Source organism: Colobus angolensis, unplaced genomic scaffold, assembly GCF_000951035.1.
Source record: "Colobus angolensis palliatus isolate OR3802 unplaced genomic scaffold, Cang.pa_1.0 Scaffold116, whole genome shotgun sequence".
NCBI lineage: Eukaryota > Metazoa > Chordata > Mammalia > Primates > Cercopithecidae > Colobus > Colobus angolensis.
The window spans coordinates 4,375,849-4,390,331 of record NW_012112697.1 but is presented as its reverse complement, the minus strand read 5'-3'; the positions used below and the strand labels follow the sequence as shown (position 1 = coordinate 4,390,331).

Here is a 14,483-nt window from a genome sequence, read left to right as displayed (position 1 = left end):
GGGTTTCACCGTGTTAGCCAGGATGGTCTCGATCTCCTGACCTCGTGATTCGCCCATCTCGGCCTCCCAAAGTGCTGGGATTACAGGCTTGAGCCACCGCGCCCGGCCGTAACTGTATTTTTATTTCCAATATTCTACTTGGCTTTTTCATAGGCAGACATTCTGATTTCTGAATTTGTTTCCATTTTTGTTCTTCCATTCTCTCTTAGAAAATTCTAAATACACTTATTTTCAAGTTTTTTCAGGACATTCATTTATTTCCATTTCAATCTGAAGTGAGTTTATCTTCTGATGGTTGAGGTTATGGAAATCCTCCCTAGTATTAAATTTCTCTGTGGGTTTTTGTTTGTTTGTTTGTTTGATGTGTGTGAGAGGGAGTTTACGTTTCAGGTTCACTTGAATGGTAGGTTCATTTTCTCTCTTACCCTATCTGCTGCTTCATCTCCACCAATCCCCAACCTTGTCCTCATTCACTCTTTCCCTCTCAAACAACTCTACTTACTTTCTTCACTTTGTTCTTCAGCCCCCAAGACCTCATGTTGACAGTGGTGGGTTCCTGCCCCATGGTTGATACTGGAGTTACAAACATTCATTCATTAAACTAGTAGGGATTTCATTCATTTTCCTGGTCATAGGCCATATAACTGGATTCTCCCACCTCTTTAGGACCACAGCTAGAAATAAGCCTTGGTTCCAGTCAGTGCTTAATGGCAGTTTTTGTTTTAGCTTTCTTTCAGAAACAAAAAATACCAATCAGCCTGGCTTTAGGCCATAAGCCTAACCCAGGACCCCCATTATGAACAGCAAACTATTAGACCTAAATACTTACAGGAGCCGAACTCCTGGGCTGCCACAACCTTTCAGACCCAGAGCCCAGGAGGCCCACAGACTCAGACCTTCTGATCATTTTATGTTTCTATTCTGTATTTCTAAGCTTAGTTAATTCTTTTCATTCATTCATCCATTCATTTATTTTTTTATTTTTATTTTTTTTAAGAGATAGGGTCTCACCTTGTCACATAAGGCTAGGATACAGTAGCATGATCACAGCTCACTGCAACTTGAACTCCTGGGGTCAAGCCATCCTCCCACCTCAGCATCCCAAGCAGTTGAGACTTCAGGTGCCACACCACCACACCTAATTTTTTTTTTTTCTTTTTTTTTTTGAGACGAAGTCTTGCTGTTTGCCAGGCTGGGGTGCAATGGCATGATCTTGGCTCACTGCAACTTCCACCTCCCAGGCTCGAGTGATTCTCCTACCTCAGCCTCCCAAGTAGCTGGGATTACAGGCACCCATCACCACGCCTACCTAATTTTTTAAGATTATTTTTACTAAAGACGGGGTTTCACCATGTTGGCCAGGCTGGTTTTGAACTCCTTACCTCAGTGACCTGCCCACCTAGGCCTCCGAAAGTGCCAGGAATACAGGCATGAGCTACTGTACCCAGCCAAGACAGGGTCTTGCTAATGTTGCTCAGGCTGGTTTCAAACTGCTGGTCTCAAGTGATCCTCCCACTTCAGCCTCCTGAGTAGCTGGGATTACTGACACAAGCCACCACGCCCAGCTTATTTATCTTTTTAATACATGTGTTCTATCTATATTGCTGTGTATTTGGATCAGATTGGATGCCTGATCCGAAGTGTGAATTCATGAGGTAATTTTGTCTGGAAGTCCTCCTGAACTCAGATTGGTTTGTGACATTCAAGATTCAAAACAGAGTAAAATCATATATACATACCGTCTATAAATATTAGTATATCTGTTTATGGTCATTTGTCATTCATTCTGTTTGACTAACGAGTGAACTCCTTTCCTGGGAATGGAGACTCCTCTAGGACAGATGGAAGAAATGGCATGGCTCCCTGGCTGCTGGATCACATCTTATGACTACCTCAGACTCTGAGTTTTAATTTAATTGGGGTTAAAAAAACAAAAACCCAGAAAGAATCTATTTGGTGACAGATGCTGGCAGCTACTTCTAATTTCCAAAGGCAACTTCTAATGGTAGCATCCACTGTTGACTCCGGCTACTGTCAGTCCCACAATCTAGTGCCTAGCAGTGGAGGTGGGGATGTCTAGAACAGATGGTTCTGCAACAGGATTTCGGGCATAATAGCCTCTAAACCTCTCAGAGAGTCTCTGATATCATCTTTAATAATGCCCATACTGGCTTCTTTGAAAAGATATGAATAAAAGCTATGAAAAGCATATGTGATATTTTCTTAATTAAGATGATCAAATGAAAAATAATTTAACTTTATGAGTCTTACCTTTCCACCAACCAGAGGCAAAATATGCATCTTTCCAGTTTGACAGTCCTTCACTGAGGAAACGATAAGGCAGGTACCACAGAGGACAACTAGGCGCTCCGCCCACTTATGCAGCTGGGTCTTTCCCTTGCGTACATTATAGATGCCAGACAGTAGGATTCGATCCAAATGATCCATGTGGCATGGTTTTTCTGAAAAGGAAACAGTATTTCAGAATCCACCATTAAAGTAGTATAAGAATACAGAAAGGGAAAAATATGTGTCAACATTCAGCAACCTTATTCATAGACATAACTAACCAAGCAATATAGTTATGACAAAATTAGATCTAGTCCTCACATATTATCCATCACTTAATTATATACAGTAGGAGTACCTGTGAGTTTTGGTCTATGAAGCAAAATTTTACTTTGGATGCTATTGTTAACTTAACCCTTCTTCCAACACCCATATCTCCTATGTACCTAGAGAAAGGCAGCATGGTAGAGTGGTTAAGATCATGAACTCTGGAGTCAGATATACTTGAACATGAATGCTGGTTCTGTCACTTTGTTTCCTTGAACTATTTGTTCTCATTAAGTTTTACTTTATTCATTTATATAGTTTGAATCTTAACACAATCTACCTTCTGGGGATTCTTATAAAAACTAAGTAAGATAATAAGTATAAACTACTAAGTACAGTTTTAGGTACAAAAAGAACATGGAATAAATGACAACCACTATTTTTATCAGTCTACTCTAGAAGGAATATATTAGTAACTATAATCCTGCATCTCTCTGCCACTAATATGGAAAAGCTTATGGTTAGTAGTTCAATCAACTATTCTGATTATGGTGGTGGAAATTCTACTTCCCACCAGAGGCCTTCGTATGACTGAGATACAGTGAACAAAACAGCACATTAAAACACAAAAGACGTGAAGTTCTTGGTAAGAGCACTATTTTTAAAAGAAGTGTGCAACTGTAGTCCCAGTTACTCTGGAAGCTGAGACAGGAAGACTATTTGAGCCTAGGATTTCAAGGCCAACCTGGACATCATAGCAAGACCCTGTCTTTAAAAAAAAAAAAAAAAACAAACAACTAATTACACAGAAATGAGCAGGAACAGCAGTATGAGGTGGTCCAAACAGTAACCCAGAAGTTGGAAAGACTGGGTTGTACTCCTGATATTATCACATAATTGTTTATACAAGCTTAGGTATCACTTTGCCTATTTAACCATGTGTTTCTCATGTATAATATGAGGAAATGAGTTAGATTACTTCAGCCTTAAAATTGTATTATTCAATAAAACTTTGTATATTAATACACTAAATGGAATAAGCATTTCTCCTTCTATTCTAGGCCAATCCTTTCATCTATACAGTCATTCCTTGGTATTGGCAAGTGATTGATTCCAGGACCCCCCCCCATCCCAACAAGCATACCAAAATCCACAGATGCTATGGTCTCTTACATAAAATGAAATGGTATTTGCATATAACCTGCACACAACGTCCTGTATACTTTGAATCATCTCTAGATTACTTATAATATCTAAAACAATGTAAATGTTAAGTAAATAGTTGTTATGCTACAGTCTTTTTTTTTGTTTTTTTTTAATATTTTTGATCCATTTTGGATATGGACGGCTGTTTTCTAAATTCCACCTTCCTCAGAGAGTTTGGTTCTCCCAGATCTGTATTCCTAAGCTCTAGTTCCACATTTCCAACTATCCAGATATCTCCAACTGCCATTTAAGTTTACCATCACTTAAAATTCAACATGCCTGCCTGGGAGCGGTGGCTCATGCCTGTAATCCCGGCACTTTGTGAGGCTGAGGCAGGCAGATCACGAGGTCAGAAGTTCGAGATCAGCCTGACCAACATGGTGAAACCCCACCTCTACTAAAAATACAAAAATTAGCTGGGTGTGGTGACAAGCCACCTGTAATCCCAGCTGCCTGGGAGGCTGAGGGGAGAGAATCACTTGAACCCAGGGGGCGGAGGCGGCAGTGAGCCAAGGCCATGCCACTGCACTCCAGCCTAGGCAACAAGAGTGAGACTCTGTCTCAAAAAAAAAAAAAAAAGAAAAAAGATATGCATACAGAAGATGGTTCTGCAAATGCTGACAAGTTAAGATCTCCAAGACAAACTCTTGGGTGAAAAAAGCATGAAGATCAATACCAAATAATACCACTTATGTAAACAAAATCCAAATGGTTCTATGAATATATAGTATATAGGAATAATCAAGTTGGAAAATTCTGAACAGGTATGCACCAAATTGACGGTGGTTCTCTATAGAGCAGTTAATGGACTTAGGAGGTAATTATAACAAATTAAAACACCACAGATAATGACACCATATTCATATTACACTTGTGTAGTTAAAAACCAAATGTATGGCCGGGCGCGGTGGCTCAAGCCTGTAATCCCAGCACTTTGGGAGGCCGAGATGGGCAGATCACGAGGTCAGGAGATCGAGACCATCCTGGCTAACACGGTGAAACCCCGTCTGTACTAAAAAATACAAAAAATCTAGCCGGGCGAGGTGGTGGGCGCCTGTAGTCTCAGCTACTCGGGAGGCTGAGGCAGGAGAATGGCGTAAACCCAGGAGGCGGAGCTTGCAGTGAGCTGAGATCCGGCCACTGCACTCCAGCCCGGGTGACAGAGCGAGACTCCGTCTCAAAAAAAAAAAAAAAAAAAAAAAAAAAAAAAAAAAATTTTTAAAAAAAAAAAAAAAAAAAAAAAAAAAAAAAAACCAAATGTTTGAAAAGCAAAAATATACGAATAAAAATATAAAATATGCATATAAAATAAGACTAAGAAAATACGCAATCATAAAAGTAATTGTATCAGGCTGGTGCAATGTTTTTCTATTCTACCATGTTCCTCTTATATTTTAACAAAGAAGCTTTAAATATGCATAGTAACATGAGATAGTATTTTTGCAATTGGGGCAAAGATTAACAATGATACCTGTTGTCGTCAAAGGTGTAGGGAAATAAGTACTCTCAAATTCTAGCAAATCGAGTACACACTCGTAACACTAGTAACACCTATTTGTGCAATTTAGGAACGCTGAGTCAAAATTTTAAATGTGGCGGGGCGCAATGGCTCACGCCTGTAATCCTAGCGCTTTAGGAGGCCGAGGTTGGTGGATCACCTGAGGTTAGGAGTTCGAGATCAGCCTGACCAACATGGTGAAACCCCGTCTCTACTAAAAGTACAGAAATTAGCCAGGCATGGTGGTGGGCACCTGTAGTCCCAGCTACCTGAGAGGCTGAGGCACGAGAATTGCTTGAATCCAGGAGGCAGAGGCTGCAGCGAGCCACGACGGCACCCAGCCTGGAAAACACTGCACTCCAGCCTGGGCCACAGTGAGACTTCATCTCAAAAAAAAAAAAAAAAAAAAAAATTCTACTTGTAAGAATCATGTCCTCTTCCTTGCACTCCTCAGTCACTCCCTTGACTTTTACAATAATTTTCTGGCTCTCTTTTTATTTTTGCCGCTTTTGTATATGTCCTGTATTAACTATGGCTGTAGCAAACAGAATATAATGGCTCAAGCAACGGGAATTTAACTCATTCAAGTGAGCATTCTGTTTCACCAGGGGTCAACACTGTCATTCAAAAACTCAGGTTTTGGCCAGGCACAATGGCTCACACCTGTAATCCCAGCTCTTTGGGAGGCCGAGGAAGGCGGATGACTTGAGGTCAGGAATTTAACACCTGGCCAACATGGTGAAACCCTGTCTCTACTAAAAATACAAAAATTAGCCAGCTGTGGTGGTGGGTTCCTGTAATCCCAGTCACTTAGGAGGCTGAGTCAGGAGAACTGCTTGAGTCTGAGAGGCGGAGGTTGCAGTGAGCCAAGATGGCAGCACAGTACTCAAGCCTGGGTGACAGAGCAAGACTCTGTCTCAAAAAATAAATAAATAAATAAATAATTTTTTTTTTAAAAAGTAACTCAGGGTTTCCAATTTTCCACACTTGACTTCAATTATTGCTCTGATTATTGCCATCCTAGCCCACCTGAGTGGAAAAGAGCACTAGAGCCCTGAGAAGCACATACTGGGGGTTTGTGCGCACAGGTAGAAGTGGCGCACATCAAGTCCACTCCATACCATGGAAGAAAACTTTGTCACATGTACACATCTAACCGCAAGAAAGGCTGCAAAATGGGCTGTAGCCAGGCAGTTATATGCCCCACTACAATTTTGTTACTATGAAAGAAGAGATTTTGATAAAGAATAGTATTGCCACACATTTCAAAACAATATGGCTGTGTTTAGTCCGATCTCTGAACTTTAAATGGATGGAAACATACGATGTAATTATTTTGCATCTGGCTTCTGATGTTTGTATTTATGCTCTTTTGACAAAGCTGTTTTAAACAATGTGTGCAGAGAATGTAGTACACAGAGAAATGTTCAGGCACGGAGTTGTGCTACCTGAGCTATACAGTCCCAGAGCTACAACTTCCCTAACAAATCACACTCTCTGTATGCCACTTTCTCCAACACAAATAAGGGGTTTGCTCTTTCTCTCTTTTTTTTTTTAAGGTGAACAGGAAGTAGGATTTATTGGCGAGCATTAAGAGGGGGCAGCACAGTGGAAGCCCTCGCGAGGGCAGGGCCCGCCGCCACTTGTCCAGAGGGCCACTATTGGGGACATAATTGACCCCGCAGCCATCTGGGATGAGCTGCTTCTCAGCCACCACGTCTTCAAATTCATCTGCATTGAACTTGGTAAAGCCCCACTTCTTAGAGATGTGGATCTTCTGGCGGCCAGGGAACTTCAACTTGGCCCTGTGTAGGGCCTCAACACGTGCTCCTTGTTCTGCATCTTGGTGCAAATGGACATGATAATTTGGCCAACGTGAACCCCGGCCACAGTGCCCTGGGGCTTTCCAAAGGCACCTCGCATATCTGTTTGGAGCCTAGACTGGGGATAGTGCAAAGTCAGAGACATGAACACCCATCTGAAAGGCCTGTCTCCAAGGTCCCTTAGAGCTACCCATACAAGAAACAGGCTGAGTACACTACCAAGGAAGCTGCTGTGTGCAGCCATTGCACACTGAGCCCCCATGAGGAAAGGAACACAGTTGGCTTAATTGGCTGCAGAGGATTTATATGTTCTCTTGTCTTTTTTTTTTTTTTCCTATTACCCAGGCAGGTCTCGAACTCCTGGGCTCAAGCTATCCTCCCACCTCTGCCTCCCTGAGAGCTGGGATTACAGGCGTGAGCCACCGTGCCCGGCTATATGTTCTCTTAATCCCATGGTTAATCATGCTACCTACTCAACCTGACTTTAGTGAAATGTTATTTCCACAGCTTTTATATCATGAATTTGAACTGAGTCATTCCACTCACTTTTCCCCCAGCACTCCCTCTCCAGCAAGACTGATAACTGGCATTTGCATAATGGCTGACTGGGACACTACCCAGTGTCCTTTTATAACCAGAGAACACAACATTAACTGGTTTGCACTCAGGCCCTTATGACCTTGACCTTATTAACACTATAATCCAACTAAGATAATGCACCAAAAATTCTACACATAAAATATTTAAAGCTGATTACCAAGCTATTTACTTCAAAGAGAATACTTCAACTCTTTCCTTCGGTTAACAATAGTTGTGTCTGGTTTCAGGCACTGGGTGGTTGGAGGAAAAAGGTGAGAGGGAAGCATATTTTCTATGACAGTTTTGATAGAGGCAGGAAGCAGAGAAATTCTAGGCAGACAGAGGTGAGTCCCCAGCGAAAAGCCTGAAACTTGTGGCCCAAAGTAAGAATTCCTATCCCTATTTGTCTGCTCTCTCCCGAATGGTTCTTTCTGAATAATGTCTTTTTACCAATCAAATGTTGCCTTTTCCAAAACTACCTACAGCATCTCCATCCTGTGCCTATAAAGACCCCAGACTCAGCCAGCAGAGAAGACAAGCAGCCGGACATCAGGGAGAGGCGACTTGACTTCAGAAGACAGAAGCTTCAAGGGAGAGCAACCTGCCCTTCCCATCCCCTTTCCAGCTCCACTCTTCACTGAGAGCAGTTTTCATTCAATAAAATTCTCCGCATTCACCATCCTTCAATTTGTCCGCATGACCTCATTCCTCTTGGGCACCAGACAAGAATTCGAGACACACCAAGTGCTGGTATTCTTTTTTTTTTTGAAACGGAGTCTGGCTCTGTCGCCCAGGCTGGAGTGCAGTGGCCGGATCTCAGCTCATTGCAAGCTTCGCCTCCTGGGCCTCCCGGGATTACGCCATTCTCCTGCCTCAGCCTCCCAAGTAGCTGGGACTACAGGTACCCGCCACCTTGCAAGCTCCGCCTCCCGGGCCTCCTGGGATTACACCATTCTCCTGCCTCAGCCTCCCGAGTAGCTGGGACTACAGGCACCCGCCACCTCGCCCGGCTAGTTTTTTTTTTGTATTTTTCAGTAGAGACAGGGTTTCACCATGTTAGCCAGGATGGTCTCGGTCTCCTGACCTAGTGATCCGCCCACCTCGGCCTCCCAAAGTGCTGGGATTACAGGCTTGAGCCACCACGCCCAGCCATGGTATTCAAATAGACTGTCACACTGGCTCTTTGCCCTCGCTGGTGGAGAGCAGCCGCCCTATGCAACAAGGCAAAGGGACCACTGAGCTGATAACACACTCCTGTCTGCAGATGACAGAGCTAAGAGAGCATTATAACACATCCTCTGGGGCCTTGGGATCACAGACACCCCTACCTGGACGCTGCCACAAGCCTGCACAGAATCTATTCCTGCTGGTGCTAAAGTAGGCAGCCAGTTCCTGCACTCACTCTTCTATGTGCTACGTCCCACAAAGGGTGGAGTACAACAGAACTCAATGAACACGGTTTGTTCCCATCACTGTCCAAGCAGCTAGCCAGTTCCCACACTCATTCACCTGCACATTCCCTTCCCACAAGGGATGAGCAGGGTAGGCTGAGTAAATGGGGCACCACTGTCACAAGTCCCATAAAGGGGTCAAGAAAAAATCCTGCATCAGTTTTATTATAGATCTGGCTGCTCATGATGGCTCATGCCTGTAATCCCAGCACTTTAGGGGGCCAAGGTAGGAGGATCACTTGAGCTGAGGAGTTTGAGACCAGCCTGGGCAATATGGCGAGACCTCAGTTCTACAAAAAATACAAAAATTAGCCAGGTGAGTGGTGTGTGCACGTAGTTCCAGCTACTTGGGAGGCTGAGGTGGGAGAATCATTTGGGCCTGGGAGGTTGAGGCTGCAGTGAGCCACGATGGCACCATTGCACTACATACAGCCTAGGCAACTGGGTAAGACCCTGTCTCAAAGAAAATAAAAAAATAAAAAAAAATAGACCCACAAATTCTTTGACACTCCTCCTTTCAAACACTGGAGCTAATTCCTCTCTCTATAGTATGGGCTGTGTTTAGTGACTCATTTCTTTTATTTTTTTTGTGACAGAGTCTCACTGTCACCCAGGCTGGAGTCCAGTGGTGCGATCTCGGCTCACTGCAAGCTCCACCTCCTGGGTTGATGCCATTCTCCTGCCTCAGACACCTAGGAAGCCGTATGGAAAGATCCACAGAAGAGGGAACTGAGGCCTCCTACCAGCAGCTGGTGAGTGAACCATGTTGAAAGTGAATCTTCCAGCCCCACTCAAGCCTTCAGATGACTGAAATCTCATGAAACCCAAGCCAGGACTATCCCTCCAGCTAAACTGCTCCTAGATTTCCAGCCCACAAAAAACTACATAATTATTAAGTATTTATTACCATTTTAAGTCCTAAGTTTTGAGGCAATGTGTTACAGAGCCAACAGATAACTAACTCATCTATCAATCTATCTACATTCTGTTTTTTGGTACCAGGTGCATTACTGTCTATTTTCAAAGATTATTAAGTTTCATCCCAAACTTAATTTTCTCACTCAAACTGTACCAACTTTTCTACATCAACAGAGTTCACTTTTGGAAAGACTCCTCAAAATTTAAGTACTAAAAACTGGTACTCTTTTAGACTCTACTGGAAATATCCTCTTAAGGGTATAGTATATTAAGATCCTGCATATGCTATAATTTATCAGGTGGTGGTAGGAAAAGTAGGGGCATCAGAGCCAACCACTGTGCAGTATAACTGCATGTAAAAGAAAGGTTCAACTTTCATTCTAGAACAAAAACATACACAGTAGCCCCCTCGCCACCTGTGGTCTTGCTTTCCAAGGTTTCAGTTATCTGCAGTCAATCATGGTCTGAATATAGGTAAGTATAGGACAAGATATTTTGAGAGAGAGCATATTCACTAACTTTTATTACAGTATAATGCTATAATTATATTATTATTAAATATTGTCAATCTCTTTACCTAATTTATCAATTAAACTTTACCACAGGTATGTGTATACAGGAAAACTCATAGTATATACAGAGTTCAGTACCATCTGTGATTTCAGTTGTCCACTAAAGATCTTGGAATATAATCCCCATGGACAAGTGGGGGCTACCATAATGCAGAACTAGGGTTCAACCACAATCAAATAAGAAAATTGCTGTGTTCCATGTTTTTGTTTTTCTAACTAAGTATTATAGTGATAGATGGGTTGTGTTCTTCAAATTCATCTTAAAATATTTTTCTCAGAAGAGTCAAAAATCCTAGATTTAAACCCCACTAAATTCACCAATATACAAAATTTGACAGGTATATTCATCAATGTCAAGTCATATATGATAATAACTACTTACTCTCAATATTTTTGAGCCATTCAGAAGTTTACAGGCTTTACCAGGAGCTTGAAAAAATAATTTACTAAAGCATGATCCAGTCAAGATTCTGGCAAAGGTATAAAATAATGCTAGTAAGTTAGCAAAATACAAGTGCAAAATAAGTAAAAATAAAAAGAAGATATTTTTAAAGTGTTGCCTTACCCTTGACCTCTTGGTTTTTATTATTGTTTGGTTGGTGTTAACTACGTTAGTTAATTGGCTTAAAACTCGATTTTGATAAAATACTTTTAAAAAGCTGACGGCAGATAGAGGCACAAATGATCAACTTAAAAGTAGTTAACATACAAAGCCACTGATAAATTCTTACCACCATAAAACCGAATCATACAGCCGAGGTCAGGATTTGTAGCCTCCTCCTGTATGCGCACAAGATCATCAAATCCCAGCCTGGATAAGTAATCATAAACGATCTGAAGAGGTCGTTCAGTAGGTTCCAGTCTCCTGATTACACAATTCAAAAATATATATATATTTGGTAAGTAATAAAAATGGTTCATTTAATTTTTTAATATTTTTATTTTTATTTGTATAAATTTCAGAGGTACAAGTGCTATTCTATTACGTGAATATACTGCTTAGTAGCGAAGTCTGGGCTTTTACTGTAATCCTCACCCTAATCATGTATACTGTATTCATTAAGTAATTTCTCATCCTTCATCCCCATCCCACCCTCACACCATTCTGCTTTTCCAATGTCTATTACCCCACACTCTATTATTTACCTTCCACTTGTAAGAGAGAACAGGTAGTATTTGACTTTCTGTTTCTGAGTTATTTCACTGAAGATAATGACTCCCAGGTCCATCCATGTTGCTGCAAAGACATGACTTCATTCCTTTTCATGGCTAAGTAGTAACTCAATATACAAAATCTGGTCTTGATTTTTATTCCTAGGTCAAGATTTTCTTTAATATTCTATGATACAACTAATCTAAACAAGTGTAAGTTTTTGGCGTCAGGACCCCTTTAAACTTTGGGGATCACAAAGAGCTTCTGTCTACATGTGTTACATCTACTGATATTTACCAAATTAGAAATTAAAATTGAGAATTTCCATTTATTTATTTGCCTTAAAATAACTCCCTAAAAATCATTCTACTACATGGTCCTAAATGAAAGCTAAGGTAAAACCAGAATGTCCTACAATCACTTGTGGCCTCTGGTAACACTGTATTTTAAATCACAGACTTAAAATACTGAAAAATATTAAATTAAAAAAAAAAGGATCAATGTGTATTTTGATAGAAGGGGCTATAACAGTCATAATAGCAAGACAGCTCTTTTATAATGCTTTTACCAGAAACCAGTTATAAATACAGTGGCTAAATATATGGGCTCCAACAGTCAACTGCCTGGTTCAAGTCTTAGTCCTGCCACTTACCAAATGCATGTCCCAGTACAAGTTATTTACTCTCACTGTTTTAAATCCTCATCATTATCATGGGAATAACAATAATACCTAACTCATAAGATGTTTAAATTTATTTATATACTTAAAACAAGATACTATAATAGTATGAAAAGTACTTAGCAAAATATCTCATATGTAGTAAGTGTTCAGTAAGATGTTGCCAATTATTATTCTAAAAACTTTTAAGACTAACAATTTTAGTTAGAATAAAAATAGAATATTTCTGCCATCTCAAACAACAACCAAAAGCAAGCACAGGAAAGTCCGTATGTGTTCAAAAGGTCTAAAAGAACATTTAAAGAACTCTGTTTAGAAAACTTAAGAACAGCTGGGCGCAGTGGCTCATGCTTGTAATCTCAGCACTTTGGGAGGCCAAGGTGGGAGGATCATGAGGTCAGGAGATAAGACCATCCTGGTTAACACTGTGAAATCCCATCTCTGGCCGGGCACGGTGGCTCACGCCTGTAATCCCAGCACTTTCGGAGGCCGAGACAGACGGATCACGAGGTCAGGAGATCAAGACCATCCTGGCTAACATGGTGAAACCCCACCTCTACTAAAAATACAAAAAAAAAAAGCCGGGTCATGGTAGTCCCAGCTACTCGGGAGGCTGAGGCAGGAGAATGGCGTGAACGAGGGAGGCAGAGCTTGCAGTGAGTGGAGATCATGCCACTGCACTCCAGCCTGGGCCACAGAGCGAGACTCAGTCTCAAAAAAAAAAAAAAAAAAACACAAGAAAACCCATCTCTACTAAAAATACAAACAAATTAGCTGGGCGTGGTGGCGGGCGCCTCTAATCCCAGCTATTCAGGAGGCTGAGGCAGGAGAATGGCAGAATTTGCAATGAGTCGAGATTATGCCACTGCAGTCCAGCCTGGGCAACAGAGTGAGATTCCGTCTCAAAAAAAAAAAAAAAAGAAAAGAAAACTTAAAAATTATATTATTAATAACTACAAGAAACATGATGCATTTCCCATCGTGACAAAAGGTATGAACAATGTCTTCATTTTGTAGCTGAAGAACTGGAAAATGCTGTTGGCAACAAGCTGAACATACACAACTACAAAGCTGAACATAAACAACTGTAACAAAATGATAATTTAGGAACAGAAATCATACTGATGTACAAAAAAGACAAAAATAAAACAACTACCTGGCCTCTCCTGACTGCTCAGTTCAGTATTTTAGCTTCCAGAAACCATCAAATAAACTCAGAATGAACTGCTACATGGGGAATGATCAAAGAACAAAAAGCCTGTAATGACCAATAAAGACTGAATTAAAGAGAAATGGGAAATAAACGTTTCAGATTATGTAGACATCAATTACAATTAATCCCTAGCCAAACAAAAACCAATATTTACAAAATTCATTGTCTATGACAACGTTAGGCATTTTCCTAGCACAATGACGGGATTCTTCTGAGAAAGATATGTTTTAAGGAGGACTTTTCATAAACTGTATCCTGGAGAGAGGTCAACTAACCACACAATATGAATAAACTGATGGAGGATTAACTTGAAGACAAGGAGAGTAAGGATATAAAGAGACAGATCTTCAAATATTGAGACGGATTGGACTGCTCCAAAGAATGGGACTCGGAAGAATGAGAAGGTGCATAGGTAGATTTAAGCTAAATATGAGGAAGAATTTTAACGATTAGAGATGCTCAACCATGAAACGAACTCCCTCTCAAAACTGCTCAGAGAGACCTGGAGAGCCATCTGTCACAGATATTTTAGAAGAAACACCTGTGAGAATCAAACTGGGCCAGATGATCTTTAGAGCATCTCAGAAATCAAGGGTCTATGAGTTATCTTAAGATACCTTCCTAATATAATACAAATTCTACCTGACCCCTACAGTTCAATGTATTTAAACACTATCATTTCATATAATGATCACATATTCAGGACCAACAAATAATTATACTTTCAGGCTAAATCTCATGTGCTCTATTTTTCTATTTCTCTTTAGAAAACTGAGAGAAATGGGCCGGGCACGGTGGCTCAAGCGTGTAATCCCAGCACTTTGGGAGGCCGAGA

The 14,483-nt window shown here is 41.0% G+C and overlaps 1 protein-coding gene across 2 annotated transcripts in view; it reads right to left on the bottom strand.

The window, feature by feature from the left end:
- Positions 1-14,483, bottom strand: part of PHLPP2 (PH domain and leucine rich repeat protein phosphatase 2) — an 88,358-nt gene that overhangs the window by 52,201 nt on the left and 21,674 nt on the right. For both annotated transcript variants that reach the window (XM_011961872.1, XM_011961881.1), the window contains 2 exons: positions 11,335-11,468; positions 2,272-2,462 (listed from right to left, as the gene is read on the bottom strand). In XM_011961872.1, the coding sequence (XP_011817262.1) occupies positions 2,272-2,462; positions 11,335-11,468 (325 nt within the window). The remainder of the gene's footprint in view (positions 1-2,271; positions 2,463-11,334; positions 11,469-14,483) is intronic.